General features: G+C 38.6%; 1 protein-coding gene across 8 annotated transcripts in view; it reads right to left on the reverse strand.

Moving 5' to 3' along the window:
• Nucleotides 1–23,419, reverse strand: part of il1rapl1a (interleukin 1 receptor accessory protein-like 1a) — a 191,069-nt gene that overhangs the window by 4,300 nt on the left and 163,350 nt on the right. For 2 of the 8 annotated variants that reach the window (XR_012358352.1, XR_012358353.1), the window contains exons 7-12: nt 13,984–14,116; nt 10,523–10,668; nt 4,193–4,339; nt 3,861–4,055; nt 3,256–3,300; nt 1,694–3,016 (exon numbers count right to left, since the gene is read on the reverse strand). Coding sequence is in view for 6 of the 8 variants with exons in the window: in XM_055214892.2 (XP_055070867.1) it covers nt 2,295–3,016; nt 3,256–3,300; nt 3,861–4,055; nt 4,193–4,339; nt 10,523–10,668; nt 13,984–14,116 (1,388 nt within the window). In the remaining 2 variants the exon portion in view is untranslated. Of the gene's footprint in view, nt 1–626; nt 3,017–3,255; nt 3,301–3,860; nt 4,056–4,192; nt 4,340–10,522; nt 10,669–13,983; nt 14,117–23,419 lie in introns of those variants that run through there. The other 6 variants (XM_055214892.2, XM_055214891.2, XM_055214894.2 and 3 more) reach the window with 5 other exon arrangements.

Consider the following 23,419-nt stretch of genomic DNA (forward strand, 5'->3'; position numbering starts at 1 on the left):
ATTGAATTTAATCAATTTTTTAAGGTAAGGTAAGGTTGCAATCAATCTATTTAAGCTACATTTAAACAAGTTTTATATTTTATTTTACGTTACTAATCTTTTTTTGTTTAAATGTAGCTTACACAAATTGACTGCAACCACTTACCTTAAAAAAATTGATCAAATTCAATGAATCACTTTTTTCAGTGTTCATGTGTTGTATTCTGTATTGTTACTTGCTTAGGTTATTAATGTTTAAGCAATATATGAAGAGTTTCGTTGCAAAACGAGATAAATCCATTTTTTAACATTTTTGACAAAACATGTTTATTATTATGTTATCATGTTATTATTTTGTTTTATGGTGCTACTTAGCTGTATTTGTTAAGTTATGAAGGTTTAAATCAAAACAAACCAACTGCAGTTGCATTGAAATTAATTGGAATGCACAACCAAAAAACAAGATTTCTGAACAATAAAAAAATGGTGGTTATCTCGTTTTGCAACGAAACTCTTCATATCTAGAATATACAACCCTGTATTTTAGTTCAAAAATGTTTTGTTAAAATGTCATATCATACAGGCCTGATGTTACGTAAACCAAACATACATACTGTACAAACACACAGAGAATTTCACCGACCAGCTTATAGTGGTTTGTGACTTTACTGTACACAGTGGGAAACAATATAAAAAGAAAAAAAATGATTGTGCATCTAGAGAGATTACACATCTCTCTGTGATAGCTGTTTTTCATATTACAGTAAATATTCAAATCAGGATACACAACTAGTCTCTAGGCATACTCAAGAGGTAAACATTCATACATAATTCTAATTCATTTTATAAACAACTTTTTTTTTGCAACTGAATTTGTAAAAATAGACAAAAAAGGAAATTACAGGAATAGTTTCAGATTTTTTACAGTTAGACCTCTTACTGTTTGATTTCGACGTTCGGATTTTAACTTTGTTTTCCCCCCTTTAAAGTCAGTACATGCTGCCATAAGACAAGATACAACAAATATATAATGCTGACTTTGGGCATTTATTAAACCGTATTGTATGTATTATGTGTTTGAGCCGTGTTATTTCGTTTCACACTCTATATTAGAATGCAAGTTTACAGGCCTGTGTTTCCCTGTGAAACATGCCAGCATGTATCTGAGTTACACAGCAGCTAGAGGAGAAAAAGACAAGCATGTAACCAGTGAGTTATGACATCAGACTGAGAGTTAAACAGATCAGAAATGTGAAAAAGGTCTGGCTGCGAAATCCAAAGTCCTAAATTATCAAGAAATGAAAGAAAGAAAGAAAGAAACGTAAAAATGCAATCGGTTATTGTTTCGTAAGTTCAGAGAAAACATTTCCTTTTCTTATTCCACAGATGAGAACAATCTAGTAAACTTTATAAAATACCCAAATTCACAAATAAGAGTCCTCAGTCCCATAGTCCCAATGACCCTGTGGTATTAGAGAGAAACATCACTCTTTAGATATAAAAATAGATTTCTTGTCATTTAAAATCCCCTTTAGTATTTGAGAAATGGTGCCGGTTCTCCTGCACATCCGCTGAGAGAAGACAGCACCGCTCTCCGCCCGGCTCCTTTCACCCCTTTAGGTCATCCCCTTTAGGCTTTTGTATATTTTGCATAATTTGTGATATATTTCCTTTTTTATAAAAAAAATTTGCAATCAAAACCATAAATACATACCTTACATCGGACAACAGAAGTAGAAGAGACTGAACAAAACGTAGTAGCTTTTGAGCGAAATGACAGTAGTTAAAACATAGGCTATTTCAGTCCAGTTTTAAAAATAGGTAGAAAAAAAACAATCTCGATCAAACGTCCGTGTAAAACTTAAAAAAACAAGGAAAATAAACAAGGACGAAAAAGCATTTAATGCTAACGTGTCGAAAAATAAAGACGCCATGGTCAAACGAAAAACAAGAAGACGGGAAGACGGTGGTGCTACAAAGATAACACTAACATCTACACGAGACCCTGTATACCTCGGTGTGGTGTGACTTTGTATGCTCGGTTCATGCCTACTGTCCCAGCTAGATAAAACTGGTATGGCACTATGTAATCCCTCGCTGCTGGAGCAATGCCCAGAAAAAAGATTAAGTGGGTAAGACATCCTCAAACCCACTTACCGTAGACAGAATCATCGTTTTGCTCACAGGAACCCACTAACCTCGGTGCGTCCTGTGTTGTATTCCAGTGACATCAGTGTATTTAGTCTTCTGTAAGCCAGGCCTGGCATATACCCTGGCTATAGCAGCTTAAACTGGATGCGCTTGTTGTCTCGGTACTACCAGATAACGCTGGAGATGCTCGTCTCTCTAGGCAGCAGCGGGAGCATAGCGTTGTTGCCGTGGTGCTCGTCCAGGCTGTGTTGGCGCAGGGTCTTGCTGTTGACGGGTCGCTGCCCGTTGAGGAGCGTGAGGGGCAGGTTGCAGTAGGTGTGCTGGGGTGGCAGCGTGCCACCGGGCGCGAAGGGCAACTCGTAGTCGTAGCTGCGGTAATGCGACTGTTTCTGCCGCGCCAGCGAATGCGACCGGTAGGAGCTCCGCAGGGACGGGCGCAGCTCGGGGTGAGCCGGCGCCATGGCTGCAGACGTCGCCGTCGCCATGGAGATGGCCGACACGGTTTGCAGGTCGACGAAGGGGCCGGGTTCGCCGGCGTCCAGCGCGTGATTGGTCAGGGTTTGCTGGGGGCGGCGGTAGGGCATGGTGTAGCGGAGTTGCTTCCAGAAGCGCGAGCCGGGCTTGTTGCTCTGCGGGCCGTTCCAGTGCACCACGCTCAGGCATTTAATGGAGTGCTTTAACTCCTCCACCTCCTGGTAGTTAATGACTCCTCGCAGATCGGCGCACTCAATTAAGATCACTTTAACGTCCCCCGAAACCAGAGAGTTGCGCAGACGGGACTCCAGCTCAAATATACTCCAGCCGCGGCGCAGCACGTAGCTCGGGGTCAGCACGATGATCAGACGCTTACTCATGTCTACGCAGCGAGATACATCCTCTATGTACGCTACAGGACAGAGAGAGCAAGAGATGAGCATCAAGCCATATGTCAGATTACTGGGACTAAAAAGTACAAAAAAAAAACAACATACAAAAGTGGACAAATACACATTTAAGACACAACAACCACAGTCACTCATGATGAGCGTCAGATCGACCGATATGCATGCAGAAAGTATGCATGTCGCGTGCACTGTACAGGTGTGCACGCATGTCAATGTCTTTGCATTAAAAAAAAAGCTGTACCTCTAAGAAGATGTGTGTCATCCTGGTAATGATCACTGCTCATACCTGGACATAAACATTCAGCTTTCAGACACGGCACACAAACACTGGACACAGACATCAAATCATGATGCAAACAAACATACAGTGTCACACTGACAGGCACTGATGGCTTGGAAAGCAAAACTTTTAATATTGTTATTAATGTATAAGCCAGAAACTTTTCCAAATCATGGACAGCATTTTTAACAACGACCATTTTGTATTCGTCAAGTTAACATAAGGCTTTCAGGTCATATTACCACAGCTGAGGGGGTTCAATTAGATTTTAATTACGAATGATTTCATTACTTTGTAGTAGACATTAGAAAGCAAGGTAAATCTAGCGCACTCCCGTTATGTTTATGAGCTGAAATGCCACGCTTGATTATAAACGATCAAAGTGTCTCTAAAATCTGCTTTTTTTCTGACCTGTGCTTTTCTGAATTCGCTACTAAAACTTCACAAGCAACCATTTCCATGGTTACCCCAGAAAATCCTGGGAACTTCTGGCATTTCATACTGAAAATGTTTGGAACATCTACCAAATAAATACAATACAAACACGCCAACGCGGACATACGCACACATAACACACGTTCTGCACATACTGCTCGTAGGGATTAGATCGCGGTCAGGGATGAAGAGTTTGTAGCCGTAATGTTTCTCCAGGACATCCGGGAGGATCTCGAGAGCAAAGCGCTCCTCTTCCTGCAATTCCTGACCCCATTGATCCAGCTCCACCTTGCTGTAGGACAGGTAGGCATCGTATTCTTTATTATCTGAGGAAAGAAAACGCAGCAGATACTGAGAGGAGGAAAAAATTATATATATAAAAAAAGTGTTAAATAAGGTGTTATGTGATTGCTGCAGTGTTATACTCGGTAACATCAGCAGGGGGAGTCAGTGTGGCGTTTACCTCCATCAGTATCTTCACCACCAAAGTGATGCCTGTAGCAGAGCAGCAGTTCAATCCTGTAGCACTTATATATAGACAACAGCAAAGCCAAGAGCAGAAGAATCGCACCTAATCCACCAGCCAACTCCACGGTGTACATCAGCTCTACTGAGAGACAGAAAAAAAGACAGACATACAAAACAATTTAATGAAAATAATGATAAAAGGAAAAAAATATATAAATATATATATACACATTGTTTCATATACACAACTGTATATTTCCGCACAGTTATAAGGAATGAAATACATATGCAGAAGAGTATCGCACCTATTCCAATATATATATACACATATACAGTGAGGAAAATAAGTATTTGAACACGCTGCTATTTTGCAAGTTCTCTCACTTAGAAATTATGGAGGGGTCTGAAATTGTCATTGTAGGTGCATGTCCACTGTGAGAGACATAATCTAAAAAATATCCAGAAATCACAATATATGATTTTTTAAAACTATTTGTATGATACAGCTGCAAATAAGTATTTAACCACCTGTCTATCAGCTAGAATTCTGACCCTCAAAGACCTGTTAGTCTCCCTTTAAAATGTCCACCTCCACTCCATTTATTATCCTAAATTAGATCGTTAGCTGCATAAAGACACCTGTCCACCCCATACAATCAGTAAGAATCCAACTACTAACATGGCCAAGACCAAATAGCTGTCCAAAGACACTAGAGACAAAATTGTACTTCTCCACAAGGCTGAAAAGGGCTACGGGGAAATTGCCAAGCAGCTTGGTGAAAAAAGGTCCACTGTCATTAGAAAATGAAAGAAGTTAAACATGACTGTCAATCTCCATCGGACTGGGGCTCCATGCAAGATCTCACCTCGTGGGGTCTCAATGATCCTAAAAAAGGTGAAAAATCAGCCCAGAACTACACGGGAGGAGCTGGTCAATGACCTAAAAAGAGCTGGGAACACCGTTTCAAAGGTTACTGTTGGTAATACACTAAGACGTAATGGTTTGAAATCATGCATGGCACGGAAGGTTCCCCTGCTTAAACCAGCACATGTCCAGCCCCGTCTTAAGTTTGCCAATGACCATTTGGATGATCCAGAGAAGTCATGGGAGAAAGTCATGTTGTCAGATGAGACCAAAATAGAACTTTTGGGTCATAATTTCACTAAACGTGTTTGGAGGAAGAAGAATGATGGGTACCATCCCAAGAACACCATCCCTACTGTAAGCATAGGGTGGTAGCATCATGCTTTGGGTGTTTTTCTGCACATGGGACAGGGCGACTGCACTGTATTAAGGAGAGGATGACCGGGGCCATGTATTGCAAGATTTTGGGGAACAACCTCCTTCCCTCAGTTACAGCATTGAAGATGGGTCAAGGCTGGGTCTTCCAGCATTACAATGACCCAAAGCACACAACCAGGATAACCAAGGAGTGCTCTGTAAGACGCATATCAAGGTTCTAACGTGGCCTAGCCAGTCTCCAGACCTAAACCTAAACTTTTTAATGGAGCTGTGTTTCTCAGTGACCAGAAACCTGACTGATCTAGAGAAGATCTGTGTGGAGGAGTGGGCCAAAATCCCTCCTGCAGTGTATGCCAACCTGGTGAAAAACTACAGGAAATGTTTGACCTCTGTAATTGCAAACAAAGGCTAATGTACCAAATATTAACATTGACTTTCTCAGGTGTTCAAATACTTATTTGCAGCTGTATCATACAAATAAATAGTTTTAAAAAATCATACATTGTGATTTCTGGATTTTTTTTTAGATTATGTCTCTCACAGTGGACATGCACCTACAATGACAATTTCAGACCCCTCCATGATTTCTAAGTGGGAGACTTGCAAAATAGCAGGGTGTTCAAATACTTATTTTCCTCACTGTATATATATATATATATATATGGTATATTATATAGGGTATACTGACCCTAGGCTATTATTATTCTAATGCACTAGAATAACGTACCGGTTATTGCTGCTTATCTCTACCGAAATTACCTTTAGGGAGCATTAACATGACAACCTTGTAATGTACGCATCCTAGTGTCCCCTATAGTAAACTAGCAGCAACAGCATATGATTTGTTTTGGATGCTTGTCTACAGGATGAGGCGCGAAAGGACCAGCTAGATTTTCTTAGCTCACCCGCTTAACTAGAAAGGCCAGCACAGCAATGCTGGTCTATCAGCAGATTAGTGCCAAAACCAACATTAACCAGCCTGGAAATGCATGCTGCGCTAAGCTGGTCTTTTCAGCAGGCTTGATTTAGGGCAGGCTGAATTTATGCACTAGATTCCTTTAAACAAATGAACAAAAGGACAAGGCAGATGCACATCCACGAGAGGAGGGAAGCAAGAATTGACTTCAGAATGATTAAGTGCTAATGATGTTCATATCGTCCTCTATGAACCAGCAGTGCTACAGTTAATGGAGGAAAAACATGCAAAGTACAGTCAGATGCTTCAGGGACGCCGAAAGATTTGGAAACCGTGCATGTGTGTGCGTGTGCTTAGGATTGAGCTGAAAGGGAAAGTGTGTGCACGAGAGATTTGGTGTGTGTGTGCGCTTTGAGATTATCTGCGGGAATATGGCTGGGACAAGTTGAAAGAGTATGCATGTGTATTCATTTGTGTGTGTGTGTGTGTATGTAAGAACAGTTGAATAGTTTTGAGTTGGGCTGAGAGGGAGAAAATGTCTGAACTGCAGAAGCTGTCTCTTCCTCTGAACAGCCATTAAAAGAGAAGATGGGACGCCTTCAAAGCTTTGGCAAAAAGAGAGTGAATTTTAGATGCTGATGTATTTCCCTGAAGAAGAGCAAGAAAGAGACTAAAAGAGAGAAGGAGACACAGGAACACGCTGTGCTGTTTATGTAAAGAAATCCCACAGTACTTTAAAAAGGAAGAGTTTGGCCAAAAATGCAACTTCTGTCATCATTTACTTACGACGATAATGTTGCTAACCCATATAACTTGCTTTCTTCTGTGGAACATAAAAAGGACTCTTTGAAAATGTCCTAGCTGCTCTTTTCAATACAATGACAACAGACAATGATCAGGGACTGTCAGGCTCCATAAAAATCAAAAAAGGATTGTAAATGTACGACTCTATACAATACTGTATATTTCAAGTCTTCTGAAGACATACACAAAAGCTTTGCACGGGGAACAGTCTGAAGGTTTTAACAAAATGTATGTTTTCCTCCACCATAGCTATCAAATGCAATTTGCACATGTACATATTCAACAATTGTGCACCGAACAATAAAATGTGGAAATGTAAATGACACTAAAGATAAATGAGGTGATCCCTTTTAATTAAAGGGGACATTTTACAATACTTTTTAAAGATGTCAAATAAATCTTTGCTGTCCCCAGAGTACATATGTGAAGTTTTAGCTCAAAATACCACCCAGATTATTTATTATAACATGTAAAAATTGCCACTTTGGCCCTGTCCCAAATGGCACACTCCAGAGTCCACACTTTGATGACATCCTGTAGTGCAGACTTTAGGGACCCTTGATGCGAGTCCAGGTGGTTGCACCGGAGTTGTATTTTGGGACAGACTTGAGCGTCAAGCCGGAAATAGGATTTAAACTTGCCCGTCGGTGTAAACTCCTCCCTTCCATTGTCTGATTGGTCTGATTGCTCTTTCGCAAGGACTTCTGGGTTGGTAAAGTGCGCGAAGCCTGTGCAGTGCCGGCTTGGCCAAAGACCGCATCAAGGGGGCGCTGATGAGCACACTTCGAAGCGTAAAAATGACAGATGGGACACCCTACGGACTCGTAGACTAAGCGAGCACTTGCAATTTAAGGCCACGAGACCGAAAGTCCACATGAAGTGTGCCATTTGGGACAGGGCCTTAGTAGGTGTGAGCAAAAATCATGGGTGTGTCCTCTCAACTCTTTCACCGCCATTGACAAGATATCTCGTCAATTAAGAGAAAACGCTTCCCCGCCAATGACGAGATTTTTCGTCTTTCCGCAATACCGTTATTATCCACCAGGTGGATACTTTTTAAACCCGGAAGTATTGCCCTATGGCAAGCACCTGCATGTCCGTGTCTGTTTTAAAGATCACTCTGAATGGGATCTCTATGAAAAGTCTATCACAAAAATTGAATTATCTCTGCTTTTTTTGTGTTTTTGCAGAAACCTACCCATATTCAAAAGCTGATTACAAAAGAACCACTGAAGGTAGGATGAAACTTTTTTTTTTTTTGAAAGCAGAGGGTCTGTTCTTTCATTTGGTATATTGTATGTTTATATATTTAAAGAAGAACATTTTCTGGATGGCATTAAATTTTGGTGAAAATCATGAAAAATGCTGCCGCTGGCTGGCAACTTTTTTAAAAAACGCTGGCGGTGAAAGAGTTAAATGCAAATGAGCTGATGAAATGCAAACAATGATAGCCATGATTCTGGTTTGTTGAAATTGAATTTTTTTTTCTCTCTCTGCACTAAATGGTAGTGGATAGTGCAGATTAAGGGGTGGTATTATTAAAATAAGATCCCCTTTTGACATCACAAGGGGAGCCAAATTTCAATGACCTATGTTTTCACATGCTTGCAGAGAATGGTTTACCAAAACTAAGTTACTGGGTTGTTTTTTTCACATTTTCTAGGTTGATAGAAGCACTGGGGACCCAATTATCACTTCAACATGGAAAAGTCTGATTTTCATGATATGTCCCCTTTGAAAGCAGCTAGTCATGACTGTCTGCTGAGATCCTGCATCTAAAACAATTCACTTGTTCACTCCTTTACTATGATATTTGACTCCACTATATGGGGAACAAGTATGCAAGTATGTGACAGTACTAAACATAAGGCTCACCCTATATCTGGATGGGTTTATAGATTGTACTAGAAAATTGTAAAGTTTTCTCAATGTTTGTCACCTTTGTCATGTTTATTGTATTAGTTGATAACAAAGAGAACATAAACAACTGCTTGTGGTGTTTATTTATTACTGTCTATTTAATGTATTTTATAAAAATATAAATTTTTAGTCTTTACTGTCAGTGTCCTTCAGCTTCTTTTCTAAAAAAGCTTTTGATCTTGGGGAAAATAGGCAAATTTTCCAGCTCCCCTAGAGTTTAACATTTGATTTTTACCGTTTTGGAATCCATTCAGCTGATCATCGGGTCTGGCGGTACCACTTTTAGCATAGCTTAGCATAATCCATTGAATCTGATTAGACCATTAGCATCGTGCTAAAAATAACCAAAGATATTTTGATGTTTTCCTTATTTAAAACTTGATTCTTCTGTAGTTACATCGTGTATTAAGACTGATGGAAAATTAAAAGCTAGGCAGATATGGCTAGGAACTATACTCTCAAACTGGCGCAATAATCAAGGACCTCGCCGCCGCACCATGGCCGCAGCAGGCGAAATGATATAATGCCGCGCCCGAAAATAGTCCCCTTGGTTATTTTCATTAGCAGGGGACTATTTTTGGGCACTGTGTAATATCATTGCGCCTGCTGCAGCCATGTTACAGCAGGAAAGTCCTTTATTATTACGCCTGAATGAGAGTATAGTTCTCTAGGGGAGCTGGAAAATAAGCCTCCTTAAAGAAGTGTTCCTTTAAGGTACAAGGATGACTTGGACCAAATAATAAAGAAAAAAGTAGCCAATAAGACACCAGCTTAGATGTCAACTCCTTAAATACGCTGTAAAAAATTCTAAGCTTTATTTAATTCTAAGATGTACCAGTAATTTCAACTTACTACTATTTATTTTGACAAGAGATGAGTTGCTACAACTTTTAAAAGGAAGGTGACTTTTTAAGTATATTTTATTTGTAAAGTTAGTTATAACAAAGCATCTCTATAAATAATAGTAAGTTGAAATTACTTGTAACAGAAAAATTTAAGAGAAAGGACATTTTTTTTTACAATGTACTTAACAAAACAATGCAGGGTGATAGCTCAAGATAAAATAGTTAAAAAATGCCTATAATTTATTGGCAAATTCTCTGCAAAATGTGGCTTTTTTGAAGATACTAATGTTTATTTTATTATGCATTTTTGTTATCCCATTATTCACATTTGTGATCGTCCATATTGATGGGTATGAATCTTTAAAAAGCAGTTTATGTGCCCATCTACACTGTCAGAAATAAAGGTAAAGTTGTCCCTGGGGTGGTACCATTTGAAAAAAGTACACCTTTGTACCTAAAGAGCGCATATTATTATCTCAAAGACACGTCTTGGTACAAAATATATACATGTCTGTACCTAATGGTACACATTAGGAGATTTTTAAAGAATACCATCCCATTGTTTTTCTCAGATTGTACCACGGTTAAATGTCTTACCTCGTTTGCCAAGCTGTACACTGGCTTGTCGTCTCCCATTGCCATTTTCTGCATAACAGGAATAATTACCCAAATCACCTTCCTCCAGTGAATCTATGGTCAGTGTAATGGACACTTCCTGTTCACCCAGATGCTCCCTGATGGTCCTGACAAAAACAAAACCGTGAGCAATTCTTCACAGATGGTCCAGAGTAAAAAAACGATATGGCCTAGAGTTTTGGAATAAAGTATTTTTATTTTGGCGATATATATCTTTTGGCAGCTTGCAGAGACTATAAATTTTGGAAGGACGAGTTTTAGGTTTGGTTGGCAAACAAGAAATGGGGCTATCATTTATTTATAACAACATGCATGCACACTCTTGTTTGTCCTGTCAGACACATTCAAAACTGGAACTTCATTTAAAAAGATGCTGAAATTGCTGCTTCATAACTGCATGTAAATGCATTTGATGCATGCTCTATGATACATTTCCTTGTGTTATTAGGATGTATTCAGCGGTGCTCTGATCCAGCTCATTCAGACGGGGGAATTAATAACAGTGTGTCATCACAGCGACCGCCCCTGCTAGATATAAATAGGCTCATATACAGGCCTGTGATATCAGTAATTGAAAATGTACTGTCTACATCTCAGTGAGCATTTAAAGTGCAATATCGTTTGTATTTAAAATGTGATTTCACATAGGAAGCTAGTTTTTAAAGCAACTTTTTTTTGAATGCCCTTTAAAAGGTACTGTGGTGGTAAAGGGATTGTATCATATGGTAACACACACATGATGAATACCATGGTACTGATTTATCACATTCACACAACATGGTATTGTATGAGGTAATTTAATACAAGGTAATTTAAAGAATACACTGGTATTACTATAATGCAGTAAAAATGGTCTCAAGCTGTCACTGGGGCAGAACCCTATAAAAAGCTCATAATATGTACCATATAAATACAAATACTTACCAATATGTAACTTTAAGGTACTAATATACACTCTTTGGCACCAATATGTACCTCTGAGGTACAAAAAGGAACTCTTTAGGTGCAAAGGTGTATGTTTTGAAAGGGTACCACCCCAGTGACAGCTAAGGACCATTTTTTCTGATAGTGTAAAGAGTAAATTTTACCCAGTTTAATTAATTCACAGTTAAATGAATTAATTTAAGGGACATCTTTAAGTATGCAATTCGTAAAGTGATTTTTAGTTTGAGGACTGTAGCAAAATAACTTGATTTGGGAACATTCTTTTTGCAATTCTGTCATTCCATGTAACTTAACCTAAAATTGTAGATTTCAAACATTATTTTTCTTGAAAAAAAAACATATATATATATATATATATATATATATATATATATATATATATATATATATATATATATATATATATATATATATATATATATATATATATATATATATATATATAATAAAATTATGAAAAAGGTAAAAATATTAATATTAAAAAATATTAAATTTAAAGAAGTTTCCAAAATTTGGTTGATTTGAGCAGGTGCAAAAATTTAATTTTTCAGAAAATGTCATTTTAAAAGATGATATTTTGGACAAAGATATATTTTTGCTGTGATCAATAACTCACAAGTGTGGTCTATCAATACCGGGTGGAATTTTGAACAAATTTAAAACGACTTCAGTATAATTTTACTTTGAACATAAGTAGTGAATTGTTACTTTTGTAACACACAGGTGGCTCAAAAGTAACACAACAGAACAAGATAGATTTTTGTGTTACACTTGTTTTTAGTTAATATAAATGACTATGACCTTGTTAATATGTAACCGCAAACATATTTTGTTGTTTATCTTTTCAAAATAATAATGAAATTATATTTTTATTTTAAATTTCAGTTTTATCAAATGTTTCAAAAGCAACCTGACAGTACAAACTTGAATTGTTAAAAATATTTTTTTTACAACTGTATGAACACTAAAATGAAATTAAATCACATTAGAATAATAAACATTTTCAACATAATGCAACAGTATTAGCAGCGGGACAAAAGTAACTTCGTCCCGACAAGAACTCCTGACATATAAACCCGATTTACTTTTATTTTGAAAAACTCTGAGAAGGCAAACTTCAGGATGTGTTACAGCCCTAAATAACCTGTAGATTAATCAGTACTGTAATGAATGAAATGAGAAACACAACGCGCTATAAGAAACAAATGACCGCTTTAGGAATTTACTTATCATAGTTGAAAACAGCTTTCTGGACCTACACGCCCCAAAATGGTGACAAAATAGTGCAATGTTTGTTAGCTTTGCCAAGGGTTGCGTGCTAAAGATGCTGTCATAGTTTGGAATGCAAATGTAATCAGGGCTCGGAGAAAATCACTTTTTTTTATTTTTGACCCGGTTCTTCTATATTACAAGATTATTGCTACCTTATAGTTAACATTTAGGGGCGGTTTACCGGACGAGTTTAGATTAAGCCAGTGGCTAGGCCTTTATTATGTTAAGTCAATTAAGTTGTATTTAAAAGCATACCTTACAAAAACACACTGCTGCTGTGCATCTTGTAACAAAACTGTGGCACTGATATGTTTAAAAATAGGTCAGTGCAAGCTGTTTCTAGTTGAGACTCAAACTGGTCTTAAACCCTGTCTGGGAAACTGCACCTGTTAAGTTTATTTTATATAATAATTATGCCCAGGCAGAACCCCCAACCATTTATATTCATTTCCCGCACTGATTTTGTAGGGAAATCTGCAGATTTGTACAGACAGAAGTCAAATATTATTAAAATATGTTCAATTGTGCTAAAATGACTAGTCTTGCTGCAGCATTGTATGGGTGCAGATTAAGTATGGAGCTGTTCAAAGGATTTAGAAAATGATTCCAATTATTCCAGTTGACTCATAGTGCCATTAATTAAGTTCTAACTTATCAAATAGCTCGGAGTAATTATACCCGTGTGGTCCTTTTCCAGTGCAATTTCCATTTTAACATCCATCTATCAAGTAGGAAGCTCACATATGCACCCAAAAAATGAAAGAATTCTGTAAAATTCATTTATGTGCTATATAATAAGTCAGTTTCTACACACCGACATATGTACAGTATGTTGCTAATATCTGCCCTGTTGTAAAACCATGTCTGATTACCAATTTATGCTGTAATGTTTTTAAAAAGCTGGTTGCCAGCATGGGAACCTGATGTCCCCAGCAAGCTGCTTTTTTAGCTTACCCAGCAAGACATCTTTCGTAAATAAGCAACAAAAAACATCCTCACCAGTCAGCTTTTCCAGCTAACTTTTGCTGGTAAATAGCATCACCAGCACTAACCGTAATAAGCACGACAATTCCTGACAGATTATTTTCAGCAGAATAGATTCTTTGATGTGTAACTTGTATGCAAATCTCCTCTTTTGGAGCTTTTCAGTATGGTGATGCATTTGTAATATTCTTTTCATTTGCTGTTACCATTGTAATTCTTACTTTATTTCACTCTCCCGAATACGACTCTGGTCCATGTCTTCTATGAACTTTTCTCCTTTCATCCAGTAGACGAGCGGACTGATGTCGCCGCTGTATCCAAAGAAAGCTCGACACGTCAGGTTGAGCATGCTTCCTGTGAAGGACAGGGAGGTTTGTGATTACACAATGGTACAAACATCTTTCATGTCTTTTGTGCTGTTTTCATCCAGCAGTTCTGTGCCTGGGGCTGTTGCCTTTTGTAAGAAAACTCGAGGCTCATACTGTGCTTACGAAGCCTCAGATAATGACTCAGTTTCCTGCAATGGCCACTAGGGGGCCTTCCTGTGGTCAATAGCAACTGACAAGCTCTCACAATGGCGTATTGTAGGTTGCCGAGACTCACCAGTATGCTTGAAAAGAGACATAAGGAGGACACAGAAAGTGTTTGTTCTTAATACTATTTCTTTCAGATAGTATTATAAAATGTAGCTATTTAAATTCTTTGAATTAAATTTCATAATTCTAGCAAACTCTCTTAAATTATTCAAATCTATTTAATCTATTCCCCTAAAGTCATTACCAGTGCATGATGGTGGAGCATTGACTATTCCTGAAATGTAATTGGAAAGCACCGTGGAGAATCACGGTTAGCCCGATTATGATAAAATTAAAAACTAAATCCGTAAATACGGCGAGTTTGTTTCGGATGTATGAGTGCGTTTGCTTAGAGAATCTTCAGAGGATCCAGTAGCTTCATTTCTTTCTTTAGTTGCGGATGAGGTGGTATTTCTGCCTTAATGTTGTGATGTTTGTCAGCTGTTTGACATTAATTAGGCATGTCTTTAGACTGCTAACGAATAGGGCCCAGCACCCGGGAAGATGTTGCTCCGGGCCCCCAAACAAACCAGAAATAGCGTCTGTTTCTCACCAGGAAGCGAAGTACATGTGGAGCATTTGATCAAAGAGACACTGAGATCATGAATCTATAAAACAGCACTATGCCCACATACTGTACTCTAGTGTTAGAATTTAACTGATGCTGGGTCTGATGTGTGCTTGACATACAATAATACACACAAATTACATTTGTGCCAAGTTATGTGACCCTGGATTACAAAAACATCTTAATTAGCTTAATTAGCGCTGGTATATTTGTATGGGTCAAAATGATCAATTTCACAAAAGGATATTATGTAAAAATCATGCTCCATGAAGATATTTTTAAATTTCCTACCATAAATATAAAAATATCTCTGGGAGTGGATGCAGTTACTAATGACATTTGGACAACTTTAAAGGCGATTTTCTCAATATTTTGATTTTTTGCACCTTCTGATTCCAATAGTCGAACAAAATATCATCCTATCCTAACAAACCATTATTTATTATTTATACATCTCAATTAAAAAAATTGACCCCTATGAGTGGTTTTGAGGTCCAGGGTCACATAGTGGTTATAGACCACTGTAGATATTTCTTGTTTAACATGATTGGTTGCAAATTTTTCAAACGGATTAACACAAGCAGTGGTTATCACAAACAGTTTTGTTTTGATTGGGCCACTGTAATTATATTCATTTTGCAAATCACAGCACTGACAAAATTCACATTAAGCAATGAAATTCTAGGCCCTGTTTAGTGCAAACCTCAGTGTTCAGTGTGGTCTAATGCTGCATTTACACCAACCGCGTTTCAGGCGTAAAAACCGCGTCTACCGTGCCTAGTTTGCAGCTTGAACAGTTTGAATGCATTTACGCGTCTACAGCGAAGTAGACGCGCGGAAAAAGCAAGCATTTGACGCGCGTCAGAGGCAAAATCCGCTTCTTGTGGGAGTGGCAAGTGCTATGCGGTTTTCTGGTTGCAGGATGGCTGATGTTGATGTGCATTTATCGAGAGAGTTACCGGTTTGTATTTGGTCACCTTACTATAGAGGGGAAAATAAATGACGCGGATCGATAAACGTCACGTGACTCAAAATATGAGTTGCCCAATATCCTCACTGACACTTTTCCAAGCTAGGTCCTTTTATTCCTTTCTCTATAGAAATAAGAACTTGTGTCGTATAGCTCCGGGTGACTGTTCACGGACAATATCAAGCCTTCATGTTTAATGAGTGACTCCGGGTGGGGCTGCCGCCACAGCAGCTAGCAGGCTCCTGATTGGTTAACGCGCCACGAAAATCCGCCAAAGTTAAAATGTATCAACTCGGGTGCAGCCGCAAATTTGCACCAAACGCAAAATGCACAAAAAGCACCCTTCACGTGTACCGCACATATTGCGCCATACGCGTAAATCACGTCATATGCTCAAATTGCGGCATTCGCGCCAAGTAGACGCGCGAATAAAGTTGAATTGCTTCTACCGCGCCAAACGCCTCATCTGCACCGCGAGACCTCGAGACGCGCGTCAATGCGTCTTCACACTGACTTAACATTGAAATCACTCGCGCTTCACGCCTCTCCCGCGGCTGGTGTAAACGCAGCATTAAGGATATCTTTAATAAAACAAAAGTGGCTGTTCTCTACCTCTTTAGTTTTATTTTGCAAGCGTGTAAAACTTACGCAAGTTTATTTTATCAATTGCTCTGAAAATGTTGTGCAGCATGTTTACTAACATCACAAGCAGCAGTACTTTGACATAAAATTTCTGTTTGAGTGGAAATTACGTATATATGCATTGAACAAAGCTGTGCATTTCAAGGTATTTTAAGTCTTTAAATTTAGACATATTTTTTGCTATGTGAACGGCTTACTGACAACTCTCTCTCAATCTCTCACTCGCACTTTATTATGCAGAATTTTTTAAAGCAAGCTTTACTGTCACTGCTGTGCATACTTAAAATTAGAACCACGAGCTATATATAAAGAAATTCTTACATAGATTTCTGTAGGTGGTCTCTTTTGACCTCAACCTGTCAGCATCCTGAACACCCTAGCAACCGCACAGCAGCACACTAACAACCACTCAGAACACATAAGCAACCACACAGTAATGCTCGGTTATTCCCTCGGAATAAGCTGGAATTCAGGTGGTGACATTTGCAAATGCAAGCACCACCTACAGTTTTATTTTTCAGAAATGGAAAAATCTAGTTCTTATTCTTTTTCTTCTTTAGTTTCCAAGAACTAATTCAGCTTTAACCACCTGCAGACACCATGCCAACTGTAGCTTTTTAAATAATGCCAGTGTTAGATATGCTATCTATTTTGCTAAGTTAAAAGTCTCACGTTGACTTGGCTAAAATGTGCAGCATTCAAATACTACACTTGAAATAGCGATAGTGCAAAAAGCACTGAAAGTGGTATATTGGCTCATAATCATAAAGGAACCATTCTAAGTACCAAATAGCATCTATATAGCACCTGTGTAGAACCAAAAGTGGTGCTATAGCATTTTTAAAGTCAGTCCTACCAGAAAACCGCAGAGTTTTTTTGTGATTGTTGCGCGCACAAATCCTTGATCTTGCAGCACGTTTTCTTAAAAAATGCGATGGAATATGCAGGATATTTAAGCAATTTTATACGGTGAAATTGCGGGAACTTGCAAAATTGCGGGAACTTGCAAAACTGTTTTCAGCTTTTGCAGCTTTTCAATGATGTTCACGTCACATAATCACTTCATAACGTTCCCATGGCAACAGGGGACATGGCTGCGCTTGTGTGGGGTAAATGCAACATTTTTCAACTTTCTGCTAAGATATATGTGATTTTTGCGGGAACTATGAAATCATGCAAGCCCGCATATTTTGCGCGTGGAAATCTGCAATTTATGCTGCGAAAGTGCAGCGTATTTGAAAAAATGCATCCCCCGCATAAATATGTGGACGTTGGCTGAATATGCGTTAAATCATGCGATCGCATCATCGCGTTTCCTGTAGAGACTGTAGAGTGTATAAAAATGGTTCTCCTATGATTACGAGCTTTTAGTACTATTTAGCACCCTTTTTTTAAGAATGTGACATATGATGTATTATATGTGACCCTGCATGTAAAATCAAGGCTAAATACTTACAGGGGCGCCGCTAGCAATTTTGGGCCCTACGAAAGAATAGGGGGTCAGGCCCCCACCATACCCATTTCGCACCAAACATACAATCCAACCTTCTGTAGCTATTCAAAATCTTTGTCTGTAATTTAATAATACAGAACTATATATTTTGCTATTGTTATGACCACAATTATCAGTATTTATAGACACCTACAATGTCTGCAGCTAAGATAATTTATTGTCCAATGTAAATTTAATTGAAAAATACAGTACATTAATCGAATATTCAGAGAAAATGCAACGTTCTTAAAGATTAAAGATAAATGTGACCATGCCTGTGAAAACCCAGCTGAAGTATTTCTTTGTGATTTACTGTTTTTACCAAACATTAATTCATCCTACATAATGTAAAGAACATTTTGTGAAATTATAAACTTGATATCTTTAATATTGACTGAGTCATGTCATGTCAAGTCATGTCAGCGATTGAAATCATAGTGAAATTAATGCTTGAAATTAAACTGTGATGCTTTTTATTTCACAATAAGATTTGAGACTTTAGTCTGATTTTCACATGCAGTCTCAGTGACATACTTGAGCTGTTATCCAATGAATGACATTATAACGTTTAAAAATGGCGAACAACAACAATGCATCTTTTCAATACCTTATGCCTCAAATAAGACTGGGTCAAAAATGCTTGACCAAAGCTTGTATTATAATTATTAGCATTATTTAAGGTAAAGAACAAGTTTCACACACCAGCAGCTTCAGTAAAGCAAAAATAACGACAGATCATTGAAACTGTGAACTTGAGAAAACAGCTATACTGTTATTAAATGATTCTTCAGACTGTTTTTTAATCAACGGGACTCTAAAATGAAATGAATGACAACTATAGCAGATTACGACAGATTTCCATTGATTTCTTAAACCTGTTGCAAGGTGAGAAGCTTTAATATACATAACTGGACTAGTTTAGCCTTAGTTGCATTTCAGTTTGATTACAATCAACTCGATTCACGACTGCATAAAAATCCTTCTTTGGCATATTGCGTTGCAAAACATTGAAGTGTGTAACCCGATCGCATTTCTAGTTTATGTTAATTAGCTTATACGGGCTACGTTAATTGAAACAGCGTATAAGGGCTGACTTCGCGTTAGAATCATAACATAAAACAGGGAACGTAAATCACCTTGTTTATTTTTAAACTGAGGTGAACAGAGCGAATACTTTACAGTGGAAAGAAAACTGCATTGTATTGCTCCAGCGTCATATTGTGTAAACTGCATTTAAAGTAAGGATGCGCACATATGCAGATATCATAGCAAATAGCAGTAAATACACACACCTTGCTCTCTTGTGAAGTTCACGCGCACTGTGAGACCATGGATTGAAGAAGGCGCTAACACGCAGAGTAAAGATGGGGGCGGAGCTAAGAGGGCTCAGCTCAAGGGGGTTGCGTTTGCGGCGCAGTCCTTGGCTGGGGCCCTCAAAAGTTCCTGGGCCCTTAGAATCGTCCTAACTTTTCCCCCCTTTATGGCGCCCCTCTCATAATCTAACAATGAGCTTCGGAGCATCAAAGTTTACTTTCAATCACCGATTTGACATGAGATCACTCCGTAAGATATCAAGGTTATATTTTCACAGAATGTTCTTGACATTATCTAAGATGATTATAGGAAGAAAACAAAAATGTGTCTCAAAAAATGACTACTTCATTCATCCAGATCCAATACTCGAATCCTCACATCACCCTGCACTATTCTTTGATTGCCTTAAGCATTGATATTTACTATTGGAAATGCAAATGTCGTCCTTATCCCCTCCACAATATTTTGCAATTCAGCTCAAACTTGCTATGTTCAACTGAGTGAAATTTAATATTACAGCACTTTCATTAACACTAGGGCACTTCTTATAAAACAGACAGCGTTGGTGTGATATTTTCTTTCAAAACAATGAATTATAATTGATCTTATTTGCAAGATTTATTCTGAAAATAAGTTGGAGATGATGCTGTTTATGTGCTAAAATTATATGCATGCCCAACAAGAAACAAATCACATACTTTATGTGATGACAACAGCAAAGTTCAAGGAGATCTGATGAGGCATTTAACTAAAACTGAATCAATCCCAAGCTTTTCAACAGTATTCTCTAGCTGTATTGTAAACACCATTGTCTCCGTCTTCAAAGTGCCTAGTAGCTCTTTTCTCCGTTGTCTTCAAAAGCCTTCTAATCAGGGGATAACCTGCTACAAATACAGAATCAATTTGCAATTTCAATGCATCATTTAGAAAACAACTAGCAGCTGCCGCAGATGTATAACAACATCCACCACCAGAGGGAGCTCTGAGCCCTAACCAGCCATTTTGCTGTTTTCGCCTCAATGTGTCTGTCTGAATGAAAGGCGTGCAAGTTTGCTAGCCCCATTTAGCGACACTGCAGAAACATTGACTGGGCATTATCGTGAAAACGCTCACTGGCGCACACACGCCCGATCTGCAGGTTTTGAAGACGCCACACATCCTCGAACGAACAGAGACCTTAATACGGCAACACTCTGACCTTCACTCAGAATTCACTTAAGCCACAAACAAAAAAGATTCGGCTTTAAAAGGCAGCTAAAGCCACAGAATCCCCATATTTTCTCTCTTTCCCCCCTCCTCAAATTCTGCTGCTGATTTGTTCCTCAGCAGTGCAACCCAATGGGGACGTGTAAGACTTTAATTATCTGTATAGAATGGGGCTTTGTGAACAGGTACTCCTCCGCAAATCCTTTCATACTCCTTGTCCTCCCCTCATCCTTTCTTTGTGATGTCATAATAGAGACCCTGCCTCAGACTGTCTCGCACCGAGCCCTGGATGTTACCGTGTGTGCGTGCGGTATTTGACACTAAAGAGTGTGCAAATGAGAAAGAAAGGACAATTAGAACAGTTCAATCCGTTTTTTAGAGCTCTGAGCACATCTGAATTGAAGTCGAACAAAGAAAAGTTTTCTATTATAAAACACACTCAGACGCACAGAAATACACACACAACTATCTATTCTAGATAAGTGAGATGTTAAAATGGTCTTTAAATACAAAAGCACACACACATACTGACAGAAACATCTCCCTTCCCCTACATTTCTCCAGAGAATATTTCAATCTCCAAAATAAATCCGAATCCAGATATATCATCGTGTCAGCAAGCCCTTAAGTATTCAACTCGCCGCCTATTCTTCCTCCTCAGCATTCTCTCTCTCTCCTGTCTATTTTCTTCAGCTGACAGTGGGTTCAAACATCCTCGGACCCCTGAGAGATCATGTGTGGCGTTGGGAAATCCTAGTCACATCACTACACAATGTGGCCTCGATACAAGATAGACTAATTGAGGCGGGCAGGAGTTTAAATCACATTTTTAATGGAATTTTGTCGGGCGATCTCATCGTCATTTACACCTGGTTGCAGCATGTGCTTCAAATTACCGAATAGTTGACTGACAGGTATGTAGGCGGTCTTTCGCTAATGTCCGCACGGATTAACGTTCATACTAATGCTGCCTTCACCTGCTATCAGAAATGTCCTACTTACCACTTCTGATTATGTCGTGATTATGAGCTCATTATGTTTACGTGCTTTGTTGTTAAAATGAGGAATTATGGAGGGCAAATCAAAATGTATACAAGATAAGGTCGGCTTCGGATTCTGACTAAGGGTAGGGGCACACCAAACTGGGAAACCTGAAGAGCTAATGTCTGCAGTAATACAAACATAAGCAGCGCTTGCTTACCAGTTTAACACAAATCTTGCTCGAGACAGACAGATTTGTGAAATATTGGTAATGTCTTATAAGCCATATCTTTTTAAAATATTCACATTGGAACACAAACAAGACACAAAAAAGACACGTGATTGCATGTGAAGACAATAGCCTCTTTCACACAGTAATTCTGGTAAATTACCATGAATTTACCAGAATGAATTTACCAGTAAACACAAAAATGTGCTGTTCACACATGCAGTGACGTTCCGTCTTTTTACCAGTAAGACATCATTCACACATCAGTATCAAAATACCGGTAAACTCGGAGAGAAAGCGGAAGTTACCTGTGGCGCGCGGCCGGCGAGCTCCGTCCGTGTCATATTTGTAAACGGCGGGTTATGACTTAATATCCACGGTCCGTATTTTGTTGTTTTCACATCTGTGGCAAACGGTCGCGAAGTTGCTCGTGACCAAACAACATTGCGTTAGGCGGCGTCAAACGGAACCTGCGCGTTTGCAAATTAGGCTTCACAGATGGTGTGCTAAGGACGTCGGCAATTTGATGGTAAGCCGTTTAAAAAAACTTTGGTGAAGAAATGTGGATGTTAACTTCAGGTGTGCTCGACTTTTAAGCAACATGTGTGTGGAAACGTCCGTAAACAGTCTGGGGGAAACCGCGTCACCTGTTTAAAAAACTTTCTGATTGGCCCACCCGATCTGTCAGCGCGGTCTGACGTCATCAAAATGCCGGTAATGCTATATTTTTCGTTCACACACAGCGCTTACCGGCAAATTACCGTTAATCTTACAACCTGTCTTACTGGTAAATTGGGAGCACTGATTTACCGCAAAGGTTCTGTTCACACATGACATGTTAACTGCAATTTACCAGTAAATTACCAGTAAAGACTGTATGTGTGAAAGGGACTACTGTGTGTCTGAGCACCCCTATACATAGTTTAAGTATAAAATCAGTATTGATCCAAAATGAATATTAAAGGATAATTAATTTTCTTAAAAAAAAAAAAACAGATAATTTACTCACCACCATGTCATCCAAAATGTTGTCTTGTTGTCTTTCTTTGTTCAGTCGAAAAGAAATTATGTTTTTTAAGGAAAACATTTCAGGATTTTTCTCATTTTAATTGACTTTAATGGACCCCAACACTTAATAGTTTTAATGCAGTTTAAAATTGCATTTTTTAACGGAGTTTCAAAGGACTCTAAACGATCCCAAACGAGGCATAAGGGTCTTATCTAGCGAAACGATGGTCAAGAAAAATAAAAAATATGCACTTTTAAACCACAACTTCTCTTCTTCCTCCACCTGTGTGACGAGCCAGCGCGACTTCACATAATTGCGTAATGCCGTGGAAATGTCATGTTTTACATATATGAAACGCAAATTTGCGGACAATTTTAAACAATAAACTGACACACAGACATTAATTAGTATCATTCGTCATACAACAACGTCGAAACGGTCCTCTCTCCACACTTGTAAACACTGGGGCGTAGTTTCGCATACATTATCCGTGACCTCTTGACGTCATGACGTATTGCGTGAGGTTGCACTGGTGCGTCACATTTTTTATTTTTCTTGTCAAAAATGACAATTGTTTCGCTAGTTAAGACCCTTATGCCTCTTTTGGGATCGTTTAGAGTCCTTTGAAGCTGCAATTTTGAACTGCGTTAAAACTGTTAAGTGTTGGGGTC

Source organism: Misgurnus anguillicaudatus, chromosome 17, assembly GCF_027580225.2.
Source record: "Misgurnus anguillicaudatus chromosome 17, ASM2758022v2, whole genome shotgun sequence".
Taxonomy (NCBI): Eukaryota; Metazoa; Chordata; class Actinopteri; order Cypriniformes; family Cobitidae; genus Misgurnus; species Misgurnus anguillicaudatus.